The sequence below is a fragment of the Porcisia hertigi genome, chromosome 13 (assembly GCF_017918235.1).
Source record: "Porcisia hertigi strain C119 chromosome 13, whole genome shotgun sequence".
In the NCBI taxonomy this organism is placed as follows: domain Eukaryota; phylum Euglenozoa; class Kinetoplastea; order Trypanosomatida; family Trypanosomatidae; genus Porcisia; species Porcisia hertigi.
This window is the reverse complement of record NC_090572.1, coordinates 122,501-144,393: the sequence shown is the minus strand read 5'-3', so window position 1 is coordinate 144,393 and position 21,893 is coordinate 122,501. Positions and strand designations below refer to the sequence as shown.

The window sequence follows — 21,893 nt, the reverse complement described above, 5'->3', positions numbered from 1 at the left end:
CGAGCATTTACACCCGGAGTAGGCCTCTCTCAATGTCATGAGGAAGCCGCAATTCAACTCTGTTATCGCGCAGCAGGCCTAGCGGCAGACGGACAGGACTCTCACGAGGTTGCCGAGGCCACAGAGGGAGATGAGATCCATAAGTAGGATCGAGCTTGTTTCCTTTTGGTTCTGGTTTTCTGTTTGTAAGTTCTCTTCCTACACATTATCTACGAATACTAGAGGAAATTTTCTCCATGTGTTTTGTCCGTGCCTTGGCAACTAAGATTTATTTAAAAAACATTATCCAGCGTCTAGATCAGGCCCCTTTCCTCATTATTTACTGCTCTTTTAGCCTCATGATAATCCTCATGTCACCAGCAAAGGAGCTCTCTTCACCGTGTGACTCTCCGTTTACCGTATATATATATATATATTTATCCTGGACCCAAAGCTACAACAAAAGAAAAACGAGTAGAGCATATTAAAGTCACCTGCACTCTCCTTCAGACGAAAGCGAAGGAGAGCCAAGAAAATTCTCAGCGATACGGGGAAAGTCATCATGTCGCCCACCGTTGCATCGGTGTTCTAGTTTCTCGTTTTTTGAAATCTTATTCGGCTAAAATACCCCCACTATGACAGGGGAATACCTTTGCGAGGTAGCTAGAGTCTCTAAACCCGCTCTGCAGGGAAGCCAAGCGCCCCCTACACCCCTGTCGATGCCGAGCCACTGGTAGTGGCAACAGGGTCAGGTTCTTACGATGTGGGGAAGTCATCGCTTTATCGCTAGTGGACGGGTACGTCAAAAAATGAATATTCCTCACGGCTTCCTAGAGGACTGGGGTCCTGTTTTTTTTTTGTTTGTTCCGGACCCAAGAGGGAGTAACATGTGCAGCATTGTTTACCGCTTTTTGGTTCATTAATTCTCACTCCCTGCTTTTTTTTTTTCCGACTGCTGGTTGTCGTTCTTCAAAGAAACTTGTCACCATGGAGGACTACCAAATAATTGAGTCCATCGGAGAGGGCTCCTTTGGCAAGGTGTACAAGGCTCGCATCAAGGGCACAGGTCAAATAGTTGCAATGAAGTTCATCGTCAAGAAGGGCAAAAACGAAAAGGAGATCAAGAACCTTCGAAGCGAGATAGAGATTTTGACAAAGCTGAATCACCCGCATATTATCATGCTCTTTGATTCATTTGAGACGGATTCTGACTTCGTAGTTGTTATGGAGTATGCGCAGGGTGAGCTGTATGACATTCTAGAAGATGACAAGCACTTGCCTGCAAAGGAAGTGCAAAAGATTGCAAAGCAACTCATTCAGGCGCTAAACTACCTTCATTCTAACCGAATTATTCACCGCGATATGAAGCCACAGAACATCTTGATTGGCCAGAATGGCGCTGTGAAGCTGGCAGATTTTGGCTTTGCGCGTTCCATGAGCTACAACACTATCGTGCTAACGAGCATCAAGGGTACGCCGCTTTACATGGCACCGGAGCTGGTGCAAGAGCGCGCGTATGACAATCGAGTCGATCTGTGGTCATTGGGCTGCATCTTGTATGAATTGTACTACGGCAAGCCACCCTTCTACACGAACAACCTCTTTGCATTGATCAAGAAAATCGTTTGTGAGCCTGTCAAGTATGATTCCAAGGCAAGCGACCCTATCAGCCCGGAATTCAGGAGCTTTCTTAGTGGCCTTTTGACCAAGTCTGCGTCATCGCGCCTCAATTGGCCTGAGCTGCTGAACCACCCGTTTGTACAGCTAGCAAAGAGTGACACGTCGTGGCAGGATGCTATTATGCAGCATGATTTGAAGATGAAAGCCCGGATGGATAAGTTGGGGTGCCTCCGTCTCCATGGGAACGCTGGTCGCGTAGCCCCAAGGCACCAGTCGTCTACCCAAAACAATGATATTCTCAACGTGAAAACAATGCAAACCCTTGCCAGCGGTCGAGAAGTAGAGGTCTGTGCTACACTCTCTCAGCTGGTGCGGACGACTAACGCGTCCAACGGGGACGTGACAGAAAGCTCTGCGCTTCTTGCAGTGTTCGATTCTGGAGTTCTGGGCGCTGCGCTGGCGCTGCTAAGTGAGGGCCAGTCGGTGAAGGTGGTGGGTTTAGTGCTGCAGTTTGTTCAGGCTTTAGTGTTTCCAGAAAGTGGTGAAGTGCTCGCTTTTCCTTCTCAGCGTCCGAAGCGCGGTGGAGTTGCAGTGTTAGAGGAAAGACATTCGCACCAGCAGGAGGATCTCTTTATTCGACAGCAGGTTGCACTGACACTCATGAGGAAGCCTCACACGGCACTCGATTTCATTATTGGCGAAATAAGCACCAACGCCAATTCCCTCGCTGAGGTGTGTGTGAAGATCATATTTCATTGTTTTCGCTGGGAAAATAGCTTTGGACCAATGGTGACACAGCTGCCGGCTTTTCCTGAAATGTGGGCGGCCATCCTGAAATCGGTCAAGCACAGCAACGTTTCAAGAAGCAATACGTCGTACGAGTACGCAGCTCTTGTTTTTCACACGGTGTCCATTATCATTCCACACATTAAGTTGGCATCCCCACAACGGATAAATCGCGAGGAAGTGCTGGAGTTAGTGACACAGGCTCTCTCTGCTGTCTGCTACTACGAGAGGAGCGCGGTAGATGCCCACGGGGATGAAAAGCCTCCGTTAGCTTACGCAGCAGCAGCGGCTTTACTTATCGCTTTCGCTCACCGAGAGCTGAGGGATATCGTCTCATTTAAAGTGAACGATGCGTTGCTAGACGGTATTTACTCCATTGTGGATACTGTCTCAGACGCGCCGAGTCGCCCCATGACGCCGCGAGTGCTGGGGAGCAGCTACGGGTATCCTGACTACGGTTTGTTGGATGGCGTCGCTCACATGTTGTCGCTGATCTTTTCAGACGCAGATTCTCTCGTTTACGCCAAGTTGCCTGGCAAGTCAGAGCACCGCTTTTTGGAAAGTGACACCAAAGGCTTGGCGCTGCTGGTCATGAGACTTTTGCGTGACAGCGATTCAAAGATGGAGTTATCACCCAATGGAGTCCAGACGCTCCTGCGAGCGGCGCAGCAGATTTTTCAGCAGCAGAGGGAGCAAGCACTGTCGATGAGTCTGCTCTTGGAACCGATAGCTCCGTATTCAGGGGATTCGGGGAACCTTTACTGGCTCTCAGTGGTCTGCCGCAGCATGAAAACCGAGTACCTCCGTCAGCTTTTTTACTGGCCGGCGTCTCGCGGCGGTGGCGCAACCGGCGTCAGCGCGCACGTGACGATTGTGTCTCAGATTTTGTCTGACTCGCTGCGCTCCGTGAGCTCATCGTCGAATTCAACGTCCGCGGACGAGAAGCTGCTGAGCGATGTCAATCGTGTGCTCTCCAAGGAGAGGATAATCGAGCTGCTTGTGCATGCGATGGACTACTCCGAGGGGGTTTTCCTCGGGAATCCGTTCGCGATCATCGCGAAGTTGTGCGCAAACTCCACAGGGTTCATCACGGCTTTTGTTGACTGCGGCGGTCTTGATGCCACTCGGATTAGACGCGTTCTCGACCCAAGCAAAGCCAGCACGGGTCTGATGTCGGACGGGCTGGTAGTGCTTTCGCAAATGTCGCGCATCTCTGGCGACTTTTATCCACCCATTCATAAAGCTAACCTGTATGATTGCGTGGCAGCACTTCTCCAGCACCCTGAAAAGGACCTGCGAGGCAAAGCGTGTACTTTGATCGGGAATTTGTGCAAGCACTCCGACTACTTCTTCGAGCCACTTGCTCAGAACCGTATTATGGAGCTCCTGGTGAAGTGCTGCAGCGACAGCGACGCGCATACTCAGAAGCTGGCAGCATTTGCCATTGGCAATGCTGCGTTTCACAGTGACTACTTGTACAAGCTCCTGAGTCCCGCCATCCCGTCACTTGTAGCTCTTCTGGGGTGTGGGGACGCTAAGACGCGTCAGAACGCTGCCGGGGCGCTGAGCAACTTTGTTCGGAACGCCGACAGGCTCGTGAGCCCTTTGGCAGAGTCCAGCGTAGTGGAATCTCTGGTGAAGATGTTGCGTGATGACGACTCTCCATCATCGAAAAAGATTGCAGTTGTCACGATCAACTCGTTTTGTGCATACGACGTATTCCGTCGCAGGTTTCTTTCGCTGAACTTGCGAGAGGATATTCGCAAACTCCAACAGGACCCTACCGCGCGCGTAGACCCCTCCATTCAAAAATACATTGGAAAGCTCCTGGACAGACTCGGTTGACGTGCCCGTATATCACCTCGTCGGGGGTTTATCTGCTATTCTGAACTACATAGTTGTCTTTCCATCTTTTCACCGTTTTGCGTGGTGGCACACTCCACACCACTTCCTCCTAATCTTCTTTTTTCCCCTCTCTGTTGTGCTCTCTCTCTTATTCGTGTGTTCCTTTTCCTCGTCTTTCTGCTCCCATGCCCCTCCTCCCCTCGCTCCCCTTTCCTGTTCGATTTCCTTCCTCCCTCCTCCTCAATTCAAAAAGCGTACTGTGCGCTCGTGATAATAGCTCCTATTCTCTCCACTCCTCCCCCTCCAGCCAAGTGTTTTCTCTGGTGGCGGTGGACAGCTGAGCGCGCTGTGAAGATGCAATGCCTGGCTCTTGTGTGTGTGTGTGTGGGGGGGGAAGCCCATCAGCCCCCATCTCCCCCCCCTTTCGCCAATGCTGAGGCTCACCCAATGCTGATGGGGGTCTGGCGCTTAGGGTGTGGGGCGCTTGGGGTGATTCATCGCCATGGATGCCGGCGGCCAGGTCCCGGGCGGTGTTGTGCCGGGGAGGAGGAGGGGGGGACCGGCGACAGCGGACCTGTTTGCTCCACCCGTGTGGTATGCAGAATGCCATCCTGGCCTGGATGGACTTCGCTCGGCCTTCGCTGCCCGCTGCTTGGGGGTGGGGGGTTGTGCGTGCCTGGGTCGCCCTGGATGGTGTGGGTGGGCCTTGCCGCGTGGCAGCCTGCGTGGTGGGGTGCTGTTCTTGGGTGTCCTGCGGCGCGGATGGGGGTGTCAGAGTTTGGGGCAGAGCCCGTGCCCGAGCGACTGCGCCAGGGATAGCCGCAGTGCGTGACTAGCGTTGGCATTGCACCACTTAATGGGTGTGCGGCGGGCCGGGGTTGGGAGGGAGGGGGGGGGGCCAAAATGTTTTCTGCGGCAGAATGGATACGGGAAGAGTAGTTCAAAAAGCAGGAGAAACACCACACTTGCCTCCCTGTCTGTGTCTATGTGTGTATGTCTGTGCATATTTGTTTTTGTTTGTGCATGTGTGTGTGTGTGTGTGTGTGATTACGGCGCGTTGTTTTTAGTGGGGGAGGAGATGTTTGCGCACCCCGGAAGCAAAAAGTGCAGCACATTGTGGTATCCTCCTCCTCAGGGAAAAGGAGTTTGACGAGAGGCAACGAACAACAAAGACAAATAGAGGGAGTTGAGTTACCCTTAAGGATTATGGCCAATATGATGAGGACTCTACAGAGGCACTACCGTTGTCAAACTCATGCACGTAGATGAAGTTGCGCCATATCTTTCTTTTTTTTTTTGCACTGCTCTTTGCTGTCCCCGACCCCGACCCCTCCCCCTCCCCCTCCCCCTCCCCTCCCCGCACAGCTCGCACCTTTTTATCTCATTGTGTTTTATTCTCTGGCCATTAGTTTAAATGATTATATATATATAATATTTTTTTTTTGGCGTCAGTTGGTTCTCAATGCATTTGTTTTTTTACACAGATGTGCGCGTATGTGTGGGTGTGTGGGCGCGCATGTCAGCTGCACAAAGAAAGGAGCTGCAACATACTCGTTATATCAGATTCAGGCGAAGGGCAACACGAGTCGATGTCTTCCTTGGACACTTCCATGGAGGCAATTTTCTCAAGATGTCTCTGTGGCCCACGACAACGCTCTGTTGAGGTCTTTTTGTTTACCTGGAGAAGGCTGCTGTTGCTTTTTGTATTTTTTTTTTCGCCTCTCATTTGTCGGAAGTGAAGTTTTAGCAAACACGATATCACGGTTAAAGCGGAACGGTGAGTGCAGCATGGATAGCAATTACTCAGCCGCCCGGTTACCGAACGATGACATGGAGGGAAGCATTTTTTTGGGGGACTCAGACGAGTCGTTGCATGCATCGTTTCACGCCTGCGCTGGCGTTGGGAGCGACCCTGACGCGGGTAGACACGCGTTATAGACGTTGCTCAGTTTCTACTAGTACTCTACCACTCTCTCTTCCTCCCCTTCTCCCTCATTTTCTCTTTTGGTTTGACGGTGACCATCTCTTCATTCTGTCGGCGCGGTGACCTCAGCGTCGTCGTCGCAGTTAGAAAGCAAGTCCACCCCCCCTCCCCCCCCCCCCCCCCCCCAAGCCTGGGGCATATTTTCTTCACGCCTGACTTGCGTTCTCTTGGCATCACCGTCGATCGGGTTGAGTCCAGAACCACCCGCGCAAGAATCGTCTCTGAGAGGGTTGAGTTTCCTGTTCTCAATTGTTCAGAGGGCGACTGTGTGTGTGTGTGTGTGTGTATGAGGGGGAGAGAAGAGGATTTCTGTTTTTCGCCCCTTTTTTTTTGTTGCCGAGACGTCTTTACGCCGTACTTGAGCCTTGATAGTGAGTTTGCTTTGGACTTGAAAAGGGGATCTGCATGACGTGCAACGCGATGGCCTCAACAGCGCTTTCTGCGGCAGAGCTGGAGGCGCAGTTCACCAACGCAAAGGCATATCTTATGCGTGCGGACAAGGATGGTGTGAGCGCCTATGACCAACTCACTCGCCTCATGGAGCTTCTTCTTGATGAGAATCCAGAGAATGTTGCAGGCGATCCGTCAAAACTGCACGAGATTTTGAGTTTCATTCAGACACACAGCTTCGCGTGCGGCGAGAGTACCTCGGCGTTCCATGAAGCTTCACAGCTGCCTGCCGAGGAGCTCCGGCGCTTTGAGGACAATAAGAAGCTCTTCGATCGCCCAGCCCCGGAGGTACGCACTACCATTGAACAACCAGATCCTTACACGACCATTACCACCACCACCGTGGTGCCACTGAAGGCGCCACCCTTCGAGTCTGTTGCCGCGCAGAACAAGTATTGGGCTGCAGCGGGCTGTGGTCTCGCCGAGGAGGAGGCGTTTTTGCTCGACCGCTCCATCACGAACCTCGCCATGGAGAAGAACTTGCAAGACATCACTTTTTTTGGGAGAATTTTCGGCACACACAGCGACTACTTTATTCTCCGCACGCGCCGCTACGTCGAGGCAGATGAAACCGTGTACGTGGAGACTAACACAATGGGAAAGGCTCCGCGAAAGGCGGGCATTGTGCCCGTGCAGGCGGAGCCAGGCTACGTGGGGGTGAATCGCTACACGTTCTGGGTCACCGCCTCACCCGCCGACAAGTGGGAAAAGCTGCCGGATGTAACGCCACAGCAGATCGTTGCGGCCCGCGAAACAAAGCGCTTCTTTACAGGAGACTTATCGGCATCTGTTGCGGCAACATTTCCGTGGGGGGAGGCTGCGTACCTGCGAGCACAGCTGGCGCGTATTATCAGCAGCACCGCCATTGCTCCACAGGGGGCCCTGGAGGAGCCAGAGCCGGAACTGGAGATGGAGGAGGAGGAGGATGAGGATGCTGAAGGCGGCGCTCCGCGCAAGCCCAAGGAGGCCAAGTACAAGCCGCTGACTGCCCCCTCGCCGGTGTACGGTGAGGAGGAAGTGGACGTGGCGCAGCTAACGATAGACCGCTGGGTACACGCGGAGGGGTATATCTACAAGAACGGTCGGCAGACGAAGGTGCCACCAAAGCCTGAGCCAGAGGAGGGAGAGGAGGAGGAGGAGGTGGAACCCGAACCGACGGATTCCGAGGCTCATGCTGAGGGCGAGGAGGAGGAGGAGGAGCCGGAGGAGGAGGAGGAGGTGGAGCTCTTCGTACCTATTCAGAATGATTACCTGTACAGTGTCATAGACATTCCCCAGCCACCGCCTCCTATCGACGACGACGAGGAGGAGGAAGAAGAGGAGCCCGAAGAGGACGGGGAGGAAAAAGAGCCCTTAGAACCCGACAACACACCGCTGAAGCCCTTGCGCGACGACGACGTCCCAGAGGACGACCCCACTAAGATGAAGATCGAAAGCTGGACGATGCGTGTGGAGAACAATGTTAGCAGGGATCACCGCGTTGCGGTGGTGCAATCCCTTTGCTGGCCTGGCGCTACTGCGTACGCGGCTGAGGGCGGAAAGCGCTGGGGTTGTGTGTACTTTGGCAACGGTCTGAAGAAGATGGATGCGGCCTTTACACCATCGCCGGCACCCCCTGTGCAGCCAGAGTGCGCCGACATCACAGAAGTGGCAGACCCAACCGCCACTGTGGAAAAGCTCGTTCGGCGCGGCGAGGAAATCCCGGAGTCCGACAGCGAGGCAGAGCCGGATGAGCTGGAGGAGGAGGACGACGACTAAAGGGGAGGCTACGCTGGTGCGTGAGTATCTACTTTCCTCTTTTCCCTTCTCCTTTCCCACAAAATATCCCCCCCCCCCTTTCTTGGATGTACTTCAAAGTATGAGGGAGTGTCCAGTGGCATCACTCTTGTCGTAGATGGCAAGGGACCTCCTGAATGGGCTCTTTGCACTACGGAGACTTTTCTTTCCGTTTTGTGTGTGTGTACAGGAGCCGTTTTCCCCCCTTTTTCCCTTTTGCGCATGTATGAATGAACAAAAATGTTTTTCCAGTATATTTTGGAGATTTGACAGTGGAAGACAGACAAAAAAGAAATAACGCAGGGGTCACACAGTGCGGTCTTACATGGCGTTGTGAAAGACTTGGGGCCCACAGAGGAAAGGGCGCGATACACCTTCCTTTCTCCACCCCTGGCTTTGTATACGTGTGTATTGCCGCACTGGAGGAGGAGAGAGAAATCTGGAGGTGTCAAGCATCAACAGTTTTGTTCTTCGAGGGGGGACTGACTCCTTTTTTTTGTCTTGGTCAGCATGGTGAGCGACCCTCATTGACGTTTTTGTGTTTTCAGGCGTGAGGGGGAGGGATGCCGGTGGTGGTGTGTATGTGGGAAGTTCTCTATGCGCCTTCACCCCCACCCCCCCCTCCCTCCCCGCCTTTTAACTTTATTCACTTTCTACCTTTTCCGCCTACTCTCTCTTGTACGCGGTTTCGAAACCTTTCCCCTCCAGCACTGTCCCGGCGTGTACATACCGCCGCAAACTGGAAAGGGGCGTGACGTAGTCCAGTCAGGTTTTGCCTTCCCAGTTGACCTCTCTGCATTCAAAAAAAGCGAGAGAGAGGAGCGGGATTTGTGCTTCTCTGAGTCCTCGATTGGCCATCTTCACTCCTGCAGGTGGTGGTGGACATATCCTGTCAGCTCCGTTCCATGGCCCGTCGCCCAGTTGCCTCCCCCCCTCCACTTACTGCGCTTCTCAGAGCGCTTGCGAGGCACACAGACAGGGGGAAGCCACTGCAAGGAATCTTGGAGCAAAGAGTTTAACTTGCGTGTCCATACGCCAGGTAGAAGGAATTGGGGGCCGATGTTGCACCGCCTCTTTTGTCGGCCGGTACGTCGCTACCATGACGTACCGCTGGTGGCCGCGTTGAGGTGCTCACTTCGATTCGGCATGAGTGTAGGCGGCTCCTATTACCAGGAGACAGACACGGCCGGTGTTCATCAGATGAATAACGACCTCCGGTTGGGCCTTGTCATCAAGCCACAGAGCACGCTTGTGGAGCTGTGGGAGCAGGCGCTGAAAGCGTGGCCTAACCGTCGATTTCTGGGGAGCAAGATGTGGGTGCGTGGCAAGCTCGGCTACGTCTGGGCCACGTATGAGTCTATCAACAAAGAGGTGGAGGCGATGCGGACACTACTATACAAGATGGGCGTCGAGAAAGGGTCTCGTGTCGTCGTGATCAGCGAGAACCGCTATGAGTGGGTCGTGGTGCATTTCGCGACAATGCAGCTGGGTGCGCACTTTGTAGCGCTTCCGACCAACGTCACCCCGTCCGAAGCGCAGCTCGTGGTGAAGAGTACACAGGCCAAGGTACTCTTTGTCGAGACAAAGGCATCGTATGCTGTGATCAAAGGGTGGATTGGCCGCGTAGGACAACTTGAACACGCCATTTGTTTTGAGGATCCGATTGGCGAGGGCAGTTATGCAGTTGCGATTAGCATTGCAGCAGATGTGCCTCAGAAGACCCCTGCGCGAGGGGACATCTGTGCCGAAGATACCGCGATGATCGTATTCACGGCTGGTACCACCGGGTCTCCAAAGGGTGTCATGTTATCTCACAAGACCATCGTCGCAAACGTCAGCTCCGTGTATGCTAGTCTTGGCGAGGCGCTGACACACAGCGACATGTTCATGTCACTTTGCTCGTGGTGCGTTGCGGGTGCCCTCACGGCGGATTTGTATCAGGCACTATGCAAGGGCGCGTGTGTGTGTATTCCTCCTGAGATTCTGGAGGGATTCCAAGACTTACCCCTTGTCAACCCGAGTGTCATGGTCTCCGTAGCGCAACCCTTCCAGCGCGCCTACGCGAACATCGTGGATGATATATTGAGTCGTGGGAGCTTCACAAAGGACTTGACACGCTTCACTATCGGTCGCATCACCGAAAACCGTCTCATGTTCAAAAAACCGGGCCGCGCGCTGCGTGCTTTTTCCCATGCACTGCTCGGAAAGTTCAAAGCCCAGTTTGGGTCGGAGCTGCGCGTCGCTATCATCATCGGCCACCAGCTCACCAAAGATCAGTCAGAGCTCATGGCAGACTTGGATGTGTTCGTTGTGAATACGTACGGATTTATGGAGGCGGGTGGGCTCGTCGCCACCGATGTGGATGTGCCGCAGCGTCTCAAGGCTCTGCCCGGTGTAGAGGTGCGCGTCGTGAATAGCAGAAACGAGATTGTGGCACCAGGGGATTTGGGCGAGATCCTTGTAGAGGCCCCCAGCGCCATGCAGGGCTACTTCGACGTGCACATCGACCCCGATGAGGCGAAGAACTCACTGGTAGAGTATGGCAGCCGCACCTTTGTGCGTTCCGGTGACTACGGCACCCTCACCGGGGGATGGATGACAGTGAAAGGCAACAAGGATGTCCTCATCACGTTGTCAAACTCCAAGACAGTGAACCCCATCGAGGTAGAGGCGGCTCTGACAAAAAGCCCATTCATCAAACAGGTTTTCATTTACGGCAATTGTCGCCCTTATGTTGTGGCACTTGTGGTGGATAACACCAAGGCCATCGCCGCGCACCTGCGCAAGGTGGAGCGTCGCGATGGCGTACCGCTCGTGAACGATAGGGAAAGGGCAGACTGCATCCGCGCCGAGCTACGGCGCGTCTCGCAGGATTTGCCGCCCCGCACACACGTGCGCCGCTTTGCCTTTGTGGACGAATTCACTCTTGCCAACGGTTTCATGACGGTGAAGATGGGTTACGCACGCCAGAAGATAGAGGACCACTATGTGCACTACTTTGAGGCATTGTACGATGAGACGCCGAAGTTTTACGGGTTTGCTGTTGATGACTACGACGATTTGTTTTAGCCCCTCTCCTCTTCCCTCCCACACAAACGCAAAGAAACCTAGCCACCCACCTATCCACGAGGGGGTGGTGGTGGTGGTGGTGCACGAGGTTCCAGCAGGACGCGAGGCGCACATCAGTGTTCGATACATTGCTGTGAGGCATTTCTGTATCGGCAAAGTGTCGACACATGTGGATTAGTCGAGGCAGCAGGTATACACATCAGCTTTATATCGTTGTACGTCTGTCCACCACGCTTGAAGCTCATGAAACGCGAGAGGCTTGCTGTGTGTGGTGGCTGATCACGCATCCACGCGCTTTCACATGTGGTGTTTTTCTTTCATCACGTCGTCTGGCTTACGTTCTCGCATCTGCTGTTCCCTTCTTCCGGTACTTTTGCGCCTGCCTTCGGTCTCTCCTGTTTATGTGATGATGTGCTCATTATTTGTTTTGACCCCCCCCCCCCTGCGCTCACCGCTCACCGCCCACCGCTCACTTTTCTATTTTCATCTTCATAGCGCACACATCTACATGTCTATTCCTCTGCACATCCCCCCCTCCCTCTGCATACAGGTTATACACGAGGCCGTATTCGCACATATATATGCACGCCCTGCATTGGATGTGCTCCAGCTACCCCCCCCCCCCAAAAAAAAAAAAAAGTGTGTTTTGCGGCATAGTGGAGCGGAGCGTACCGGAGGGAGGGAAGCCACGACGACTTGATTCACCCTCTCTCACCCCGTCCCTTGGCAGAATTCGCACGCGATTTTTGCAGGCTGGTTGGGGGGAGTGATTGGAGAGTTGCTGCTCCCTTCCCCTTCCCCTTCCCCCCCCCCCCCCCCCCAATACACCCACATCTACACCTATATGTACATACGCACACTACACTGCCTTAGCAACACTCGTTTTCCCTGAAAACATTTTTCCGAAGTGTATTGATCGGCACGTGTGCTTTGTGTGCGTTTGAAGAGTACACAGCCTGCAATCCCCCTTTTCCTTTTTCTCCATCCTACTCGTTTTCCATGGTTGCTCTGCAGAGGCAGGCGCTTCGTTCCTTTAGAGGTACCCGCCTTGGACACGGGCTTGCAGGTTCTTCACCACTCTTGCATCATCACAGGGTCTGACGGAGGCGTCCAATGCAGGAGGCGTTTATCTCAAGGGTGTTGCTCCCCCTCACCGAGAAGAGTGGTGAGGTGGAGCGGGTCGAGGAGCTGCTCAGTATGCTGGAGCACTGTTTCATTGACACCTTCAAGATGAGTACATCGTCTGAGAAGAGAGAGGCAAACTTCTTGATTGATACCGATGGTGTGCCCAGCACCTTCTTCGCCTCCGCTCCTTCATCGCTAGACGCGGGTGAGGAGGCAAAGCTGCTGGTCGTCCGTGCTGTGGCAAACTTCCACCGCAACGGGGCAGTTCGTCTGGGCTCTTTCTTTCGGGCTCAAGACTATCATTCACACGCGGCCCTCTTCATTCTTGAGCTACTCAAGTCTCTCAGCGGTAACTCGAAGCACTGGTTTCGACAGCTGCAGTTGGACAGCCTAGATGCTTGCCTGGCTATCGTAGAGGTTATCGGCACAGAGAACGTACGACTCTGTCTTCCTGGGGTAGTGTCAGTGGCGGTCCGCTACATCCACCGTGCTCATCACGGCAAGGACTCGACCAAGGTCTGCTTAGCAGCGGTTAAGCTGCTTTGCACTGCATTGGGAACATCGTTTGCCACTGCGGAGCCGGTGACGTGGGTACGGGGCACTGCGGTGCACTTGGCTACAACGCTACGCTCCATTTTGGAGCCCTCGGCGCTCGTTGGGAGTGCGTTCGCTCCGGTCACTGTTGCCGCTCTGAGGTCGCTCATTGTCTCCCTGTTGTCGTCGTCGGCCATGGCGGAGTGCGCCACAACGCCGCTGGGTTCTCTGCTCATCGTAGCCTACTCCATTCTGGAGAACATGGATCACCTGCATCACCTCGGCGATGATGTATTCGGTGTGGCAGAGGCGACCTCTTCGGTTGCGTTCAACCCTAGCCATCTGTGCAGCTCTACCGACGACGCCCTCATGACTACTCTGATGGGTAGCTCCTGGGCCATTCTTGCCGTGACCGAGGCGCTGCAATGCCTGAGAGGGATAGAGCTGCTTCATCTCGCAACGACAGTGGCCCGACTACCAGGCCTGCGTGACCGTTTTTTCCCCTTGCAGGCGCCGCCACAGGCGATGACGTCGACAGCAGCGTCGCCGGACGTCAGTGAGTCGACCGTTGCTATTTTCCTGTCTGTCGTTCGAAAGTGTGTTCGCGTGGTTGGCACTGAGATGAGCGAGTCAGCCCTGTACACTCACCGCCGCCCGCGCAAGTACCCCGCCGGTGTTGTGGATGAGTTCCTCTTCTGCCTCGCCGGTGCCCTCGCAAGACTTCCAACGGCTGGTGCGCTGACGCCGGACCGCTGCGACTTCGAGAGTGATGAGACAATCGGTGAGTGCTTGACAAATGCGCTGCTCAGCGAATATGATGCGGTGCTGCAAGACTGGGACGCGTACGCAGTGCACCCAGCCGTCCTGTACGTGCTCTCGCGGCTCGTAGTGTGGCAGTTTCACCCCGCGCAGGCTCTTCACTCTCTTCCAACCCGCCCCATTTCTTCCCCGGCAGGTGTGGTGGCCCCTGATAACGAGGGTGCCTGGCCTTGTACATACCCACAGCCAGCAGACTTGACTGCTGGGGCTTTCGAGCAGCTCTGGAGCATTGTAGCGCAGCCCCACCTCTGGGCCATTACTCAAGATGAAGAACTGTGTACCTATCAGCAGGTGCACCATCGGCAAGTTGTTGCTGCCACGCTGCTGCGCGTTCTTGCCTTGATCGCCGAAGTGCTCCAGTGCGGGGACGGATCCACATCCGAGGAGCCGAATACGGACCAGGGCGACGCCCTCGAGCGTTTCTTCGCCTTGACTCTTTACCTTGTCCTCGAGAAGGCAACTGCTAGTGGACTAGTGCACGAGGTGGCCCTGCATTGCGTCGAGGTGTACAGCGCCGCTTCTGGGGAGAGAGACACACTGCTGTTCCTCCTGCGTCATTCTGCTCTCATCGTGGATGAGACAGCGCGAGCGGTGAGGGAGGAGCATCTCCGACCCTCAGCGGCAAGTGTGCTGCGAGGCAGTCTCGCTCTATTGGAGCGCCGCTTCACCCGGGACGGAGGGGGCGGAAGCAGCGACCACGCGATCTTGGGTGGCAGTGGCAGCGCCAATCTTACCGCTCTTGTGCGTCAACGACTCTCCGTGACTGCAATGTCGGCCAACTTCACCCGGTCGTTCCCTGAGGTGGTTTCCCTGGAGGAGGCTGCACAGGTGGCAGACTTTGTGGCAAGTACTATTCACGTGGCGCGTGAGGCCCTTCGATTATGCGGCCGCTACGACAGCACAGACCCCGCAGAAGATGTGATTGCCCGCAGAGCTGCCTTGTCCCTCCTGCGCGATGCGTTGGACCTCGCAGCGTACCTCAACTATTGTGTGCCCCAGGATCCCATGGATGAAGAGCAAGAGCGTCTTACCACCTCGGCACACATTCGCGTGCGGGCACTTCAGTCAGTGGTACTGGAGGCCGTGCACGCGGTTTTGTGTCACTGCACACGGCACGACCAAGTGGCCGCCATGGCCGTTCAGACAGTGGTGCGTGGGCTCACCTGTTTCCTGACCACTACCGAATCCCTGACATGGGCCGATGTGACGCGGCGGCGCCTCATTGACGAGGCGGCAGAGCGTCGCCGACGTGGTGGGCCCAAGACGCGCTCCATGGCCAAAGAGGAAGAAGCAGATATCACATCCGAGGACGGGGACGAGTACGCTGGTGATCTCGGCAGAACGCCTCTGCCCACTCCGTCTCCCATGGACTGGCCATGGACGCATTACACTTCGACTGCTGCGGGCTCGACGAGTGCGGCGATGACCATCGCCATTGAGCTTCCCCGCAGTCACCTCCACACCATTTACCGGGTGTACCTCTTCCTCTTCGCGCTGCTGCGAGAGCCCATAGCTGCTTTTGAGACCCATGCAACCAAGCCCCATGCCTGGACCGGGATGGAGCGGCGCAGGTTCGGCGACGTCACAATCGCCCCGGCCCTGTTCGAGACGCTCAGCGGGCTGGAGGCGATTCGCCTGCTCGCCTTCGATTTTCTGGTGCATCGCACCGTGGAGGAAGTTCTGCCGCTTGTCTTGCTGTGGCACGAGCGAGCGCGTCTATCTCGCATTCCGACCCACACGGAGGAGCGCGCTATGCTGGCGACGCGTCAGTTTGTGGAGCACCTCTACGGGGACTGCAAGGACTCTGCCGATTTGCAGGGGTTGATGACGATGAAGTGCCGCTGCTGTGATTTTTTCCCCACCCCATCTCAAGAAGCGCTTCTTTCTTCTCCGTAGCTCCGACACCGGCCATCTTCACAGACAAACGAAGGACATGTGTAGTTGTTCCCCCGCGCCCTCCTTTCTCTTTCCCAATAATCCACATAACTGAAAAACCGATGCAACCTCCAGGCGTTACCCAATGCGTGGAGCAGGCCTATGCATGGGTATGGGTTCTCTTTCCCCTCCCCCCCCCCTCCACCCGAATTGCCCCGCCAGCACCTTCAGCGACTTCGACCTCATCTCTAGCGCCTGGGCTGCGTGTCTATCTGTGTCACCTTTTCTCTATCCCTCGGGGGGGGGGGCACACTTCTCGGACAATGGCGGAATGACACGACTTCTGCGGCAGAGACGTCTTTATGGCTTTGTTGATACGCGGTGCTGCCGCACACGATTGCTGAAAACTACGGAGTGCATTCCACTGGCCCTCGCGATATCCCCACCCCTCCTCCCCTCTCCTTCTCCACCTGCCCTTCATCACTTTCTTGGCAACTTTTATCCATTGCACCTGTGTGTCTCCCGCCTTTTTTCCCTTTGACCTTTTCGGTGACGTCCTGACGGGTGTATCCACGAGAGAGTGTGTGTGTGTGTGTGTGCCTCTTTTCTGTCGCATTGCTTGGGGCTGATCTGCCACATTTCCCTTTCGCTTTTTTCCACTAGCCCCCTTGCCAGTGCACCCAACCACAGGCACAAGGCGCAAAAAAAAAGGTGTTTGCACGCTCTTTGCCGCACTTCGTATCTTCTTCGCCATCGTTGATCTTTATCTTGTTATCCTCTTTCTCTCCCTTCTATTTCGCAAGTGTCGTGCTGCCACACACAGCTTGGTCCGCTGCGCACCTGTCACCATCACCACTCCGCACGTTTTGTTCTTTTGTTCCCTTCACTCCTCTTCTTCCTTTTTCCACCACCACCACCACACTCACGCCGCATTCCGGTGCGCTTCCTCCCCCTCCCGTCTTCCTGCCCTCCCGTTCGTTACGTGTGCGGGCCAAGGTCGTGTTCCCGCTCACGCTATCATTTCATATATTTATATATATATATATATATAATATATGGGAGGGAGAGGGGAGGGGGGGACTCTTGTCGCTGCGCTTGTTTTGCTTCTCTTTTTTCTTTTCTCGCATTTCCCCAGAGTCAGTGTGTGGACTAGTCGTGGAGATCAGAGGACGCGCACACATACACACACACACACGCACGCACATACACTCAGAAACATAGAGAGTACTCTCACACTATACACACACCCCCACACGGTCAGAAACATAGAAGACACGGCCAGACTTGAACAGTTCTTTTTTAACTGTTTTTTTTGCGTGCGTGTGCGTGTGCGTATGTTGCACAGTGGCGAGGGTATGTCCGTCAAGCCTGTCGTCCCACTTCCTCCACAGCCGTGCCTCATCGCGGCTGATGAGTCTGTAAACCCCTTGCCCAAGCTGCTTCTTTCCTTCCCGGTGCCTCGCCTGGTGTCGCAGCTGCGGCTTGAGATGGGGTGTGCGAGGTCAGAAGAGGAGGAGACCCCCGACACTGGGCTGAGGATTGAATCCCCTGCGTCGTCATGGCAGGTGGAGGAACTGGATCACGTGTCACAGGGTATGCAGGAGTCTGCCCAGCAGTTGTTTCTTACCGGTGCCTTCTCACACTTTTTCCAGGAGCAGTTCCACCATGAGGTGGGCCCACCACTCCGTGAGAGAGGTGGTGGTGCCGGCGATGGCGACGCCGCGCATCGTTCTCAGGGCCGTGGGTATGCTGCGCTGTGGGTCAGCCACAAGGTTTCCTCTGGCATTCAAGGGTTGTTTTCCTGTAATGCGCACCAAAATACGTTGCCGAGTGCTTCACGACTGCGAAGGCAGGGTGAGGCAGCCACTGCTTTGTCATCTTCGGTACCCCCCGCTGGTAAAGACGCTTCCAGGCATCGCGTTCCGCTGACACGAGTGCCCGACTCAGAGAGTTGGGTGGCAGGCGAAGACGCCGCAGCGGTGGCGTTTCGATCGCGGCGATCGACTGAATCGGGTAGTGTATTAGCGGATTTGTCAACAGACTCACGGAGCTCGGTCCCAGCCGCGGGCGCATCATCGATCCCCGCCAGTGGGCGTCGACGGGCGAGTGCGACGGTCGCATCCACTCCGACCACTTCCGGTACGGCTGTGAACTACAAGCCGCGCACGGCTCCGGTGTCGGCGCACCTTGAGTCACTTGGGATGTCCTTGAGTGCCACTGATGAGAGCGCCAATGCCAAGTCGATTTCCTTCGCAGAGTTCGTGAGGCAGGCCTGCAGTGATGACGAAGGCGGTGTCGTCACCTGCAATGTGCCGTTGCTCCTTGGCTACGTTTCCTGGCTGCCCCTTCAAGTGCGGCCTTTCGATGGCATTCCATCTGAGCAGCTGACCGCTTGCTTGACGACACTCGCTGCATCGGGCACTGGCGCCGAGGAGGCAGCGGCTGGGTCCTCCTGCAACTCTGGCCTCCATGGGTCCTTGTGGTCTGTGCGCATGTGGCTCTGCTGTCAGTGTTTGGCGCACCCGCATTTCCCCACCGAGGCAGCGCCTGTGGAGCTCGTGGGACGTGCGGTTGACGCCTTCGCGCGAGTCATTCGCCATGTTGCCGCCTTGTTATCGCAAGCGCAGCAATCAGCAGATGCAGCAGCTGCCGAGGGCAACACCGTGGCGGGCACCACGCACGTGTGGCACCCTTCGTCTGCTCTTGGGCGAGGCAGTGGAGTGGCTGACGAGTTAACTACTGCGAGTCTGTTTCCCTGGCTAGAGCAGCTGCGAGGTTACTTGCGCAGCTTCGCCGTAATGCTATACAACCGCACTGTGCAGCTTGTTCCCGCCACCGATGTCTACCGACTTGAGGAGTTGTGCTACCAGTGCCTATTTTACGTGACACGCACTTGTTCCGAGAAGATGCACTTGCTCTACGGCACCTACATCACCGACAGCGCGGTGCACTTGTATCAGTGCATTTGGAATCGTCTTCAGATGGGCCGGCAGCGCTCAGTGGAGATGTTCTTTCAGCGCCTACCCTTGTCTTCTGCGGGGCTGATGCACAGGTCCTATCGTGTGAATTACTACGAGCGCGCTGTGCTACCCCTCACTGTTGCTATGCTTTCGGGTGCGCAGTCGTTGGTCATCTCAGGGGAAGTCAGTGAATTGGTCACTGTGGAGACGCTGCAGCGTCAGTGCAACCTGTGGACCAGCGCGTTTGTCCATGAGCTGCTACTGGGGCGGTGCGTGGGGGAGGGGGGCCGAGTCGGGGACACGGCGGCGGTGCGCGTGGCGGAGGACTTGGTGGATCTTCTCGGATTGCCGGAGTGGCCAGGCGCAGACATGCTGCTGCACGCTTTTGTGCGCGCGTTGGCACAGCTCTGCCTTGGCGCCGAGTCTGCGACGGCGACTGCGACGGCGGCCTCGACCGAGGCGCTGCGTTTACTAGCAGTGGATGTGGTTGCTCATGTGGCTCTGAAGCTTTTTGATGAGAGGCAGTCTTCTTTACCGATCTCTCTCTTGGCAGAGGTTGAGCGACTCAGGGAATCTTCTGCTTCAAGCCAGGTGGCGACTTGCGTTAGGCTTCAGCAAGTCTTGCGTGTGCCTGCGCCTGCGCATCCCGCCCCTGACGACCAACAAGCTTGGGAGCGCATGTGCGGCGCACCGGGCAAGGCGGCGGCGTCAAACCCGGACGCGGCGGACTTGGCCCTTCTTGGGATGATGGTGTCTGTCTACATGGCTGAGTCGCAGCTCATTTCAAACCCGTCCACCACCGCCGACTTCGCCGCCGTATGGCTTCATGTGCGCGCGGCGCAGCTCACGACGTGGGCCGCGCTGCAGGATAACGATCAGAGATGGTTGTCACAGGCAGCGCTTGCCACACTCGTGCGGTGGCAGCGACCCCCCGGTGTAGGGGACGCACCAGTCAACTGGACCGATGTGTGTGCGTGGACACAGGCCATCAGCACGCAGCTCCGCAACTCTATGCTCAATCTGCGCACACGGCACACATTGGTATCGCTGCTCCTATCCATTTCCCGCTTCACAGACGCGCAGGAGGTTGCAGTACCCGTGTCGGATGCTGTACAGAAGAGAACACTCGCCTACCTCGCCCGTCTTGGCGCTGTATACCCGCCGCTCCATCGCCATCTGTGGCCCGTGGCTCGGCAGTGTGTGCAGGATGACAGCGCACGAGTGCGGGAGTCCATAGTGCCCCTTCTTGTTACCATTCTGAATGCCGCGACCGTCACCGCGACGGAGGGCGAGTTGGCGGCTGCGACCGACTACTACGTTGCGACCGCGGACGGGGTTACGGCTGAGGTGGTGAGCAGTCTCCTTTGTCTCCTCGGCGACAAGAGCGCCGCGGTGGTCTCACGCACCATCGCGGCACTCAGCACCTTTCTCACGGACGAAGCCCACCAGGGCCTTCTCGTCACTCCGCACGGTGCCCCGCTCCTGTCTTTCATCCAGCAGAAGCTACTACAGCTCGCTGCCCCCGACGACATGGAGGCGCAGAGGCATCAGGAGGAGGTGGTGAAACACTTCTTGCGCCGCTGGGTGGTAGCACTGGGCGACACTGTGGGTTCCCTCACTGGCGCCGACGCGCAGCTGGCAAAGGAGCTCGTGGCGCTGGCGGTGATGGGGGCGCCAGACTACCCACACGACCTTAGTGAGGACCACCCGCTGGTTCGGCTTTTACGGGACATGCACGCATACGTGGCCGCGTATGATTCGGCAGGCGAGACCCCTTCATCGACTGCCAATGCCCCGACTGCGGCAGCAGTGCGTCGTCGGCCACGCGGCAACCACATCGACAGGGCTCGGCTGCTCCACGTGATGCGCTGTGCAGCGCGATCGCTGTGGACGCGGTACACTTGCTTCCACTCTGTCGAGGACGCCGTTTCGTCTCTTGCCGCGCTTCGGGCACTTGCGCAGGCCCACAGTGAGTGGGTACAGCCGCTGGCCGAGGTTTTGGTGCAGTCGATTACATACCCTCCTCCTTCCACGTCTCCACTCGCCAAGGCGCCAGATGCGCTGGGCGGTGCGTTGGTACACATGTGTCAAACCCTGCACGCGGTTCTGAAGGCCCCCCGACTCCCTCTCGTCTCTCTCGACCAGCTCGCACGCTGCTTGACTGTGTTGCTATCCAAATACGTGGGCCCTTATCAGCAGCGCGTCATTGTTGCCTCCTGCGGTGCCCTGTGTGCCCTCATCACATGCGGAGCCAAGCACCCTTGCTCTGCGCAGGTAAACGTCCCGTACTTGCAGCTCTGCTATTCACTGATGAACACGTACTACACCCGCGTGCGGGGGCTGTTGCCCAACTTGGCTACGCAACCGCAGAGTGTCGCCTACACGCAGCGCTTTCTTTTTCTTCTGTCTGAGTTTTTGCGCATGTACCCGGGCTGGAAGCAACACCCGCCTCACCCAGCCTTGGAGGAGGAGTCGTTGGTGAGTCACGAAAAAGGGGTCGCAGGGCCGAATGCGCTGATCTCTGGCTCTGGTATCATGGCGAACGTTTACCAGCTCCTGGAGGATGTCTTGGGGAGTTGCGGCAGCGCAGCTGCGCAAAAGGGCGTTGCCGTGATTGCCCTGCGCGTGATGGCATCACTGTGCCTCCTGGATCCGGCAACGTACTTTTTCCGTGCCCAGGGACACATTCGCGAGGCTCTTCGCTCACACGACATAAATTTTCAACTACAGGGTCTCTCCTTGCTATCAGATTTTCTCAAGGAGGAGGATAAGCGCGTGGAGATGGCAGCGCGACAGGCAACCCGCCTGAACACAACGGCACTCATCCTGGGCTCGAACAGCGGCGATGGAGGTGGCAACTCAAGCGACACTTCGAGCGGCAGCCAGGGCAACAGCAGCAGGTGTGATGCACCGCTACCTAGCGGCCGGGTCAAGCGCACGCGCCGTAGGCGAGCCGCCACCGCCGATGTGCAAAAGCAGATGAGGGCGGGAGCCAACGCGAGGCGTGGGCCACCGGCGCACTTCTCGGCTGCAGGACACACAGAGGATTTCAACAGCGGCATGTCAACGTG

General features: G+C 56.1%; 5 protein-coding genes across 5 annotated transcripts in view; all 5 read left to right on the top strand.

Moving 5' to 3' along the window:
* Window positions 1-966: 966 nt before the first annotated feature.
* JKF63_06235 (uncharacterized protein) lies at window positions 967-4,230 on the top strand (the record flags this gene model as incomplete). The annotated part of the gene is made up of 1 exon (XM_067902185.1): window positions 967-4,230. One exon carries the CDS (start codon window positions 967-969, stop codon window positions 4,228-4,230), a length of 3,264 nt encoding a protein of 1,087 aa, XP_067758682.1.
* A 2,404-nt stretch (window positions 4,231-6,634) lies between these two features.
* JKF63_06234 (uncharacterized protein) lies at window positions 6,635-8,422 on the top strand (the record flags this gene model as incomplete). The annotated part of the gene is made up of 1 exon (XM_067902184.1): window positions 6,635-8,422. The coding sequence occupies one exon, from the start codon at window positions 6,635-6,637 to the stop codon at window positions 8,420-8,422; it is 1,788 nt and encodes a 595-aa protein (XP_067758681.1).
* Window positions 8,423-9,499: 1,077 nt separating this feature from the next.
* Window positions 9,500-11,509, top strand: JKF63_06233 (uncharacterized protein; the record flags this gene model as incomplete). Its single annotated transcript, XM_067902183.1, has 1 exon — window positions 9,500-11,509. The coding sequence occupies one exon, from the start codon at window positions 9,500-9,502 to the stop codon at window positions 11,507-11,509; it is 2,010 nt and encodes a 669-aa protein (XP_067758680.1).
* A 1,113-nt stretch (window positions 11,510-12,622) lies between these two features.
* JKF63_06232 (uncharacterized protein) lies at window positions 12,623-15,883 on the top strand (the record flags this gene model as incomplete). The annotated part of the gene is made up of 1 exon (XM_067902182.1): window positions 12,623-15,883. One exon carries the CDS (start codon window positions 12,623-12,625, stop codon window positions 15,881-15,883), a length of 3,261 nt encoding a protein of 1,086 aa, XP_067758679.1.
* Window positions 15,884-17,196: 1,313 nt separating this feature from the next.
* JKF63_06231 (uncharacterized protein) overlaps window positions 17,197-21,893 on the top strand; it is a gene marked incomplete at both ends in the record, with an annotated part of 6,048 nt that continues 1,351 nt past the window's right edge. The window contains one exon of the mRNA XM_067902181.1: window positions 17,197-21,893. This exon is cut by the window's right edge and continues 1,351 nt beyond it. Within this exon, the coding sequence (XP_067758678.1) occupies window positions 17,197-21,893 (4,697 nt within the window).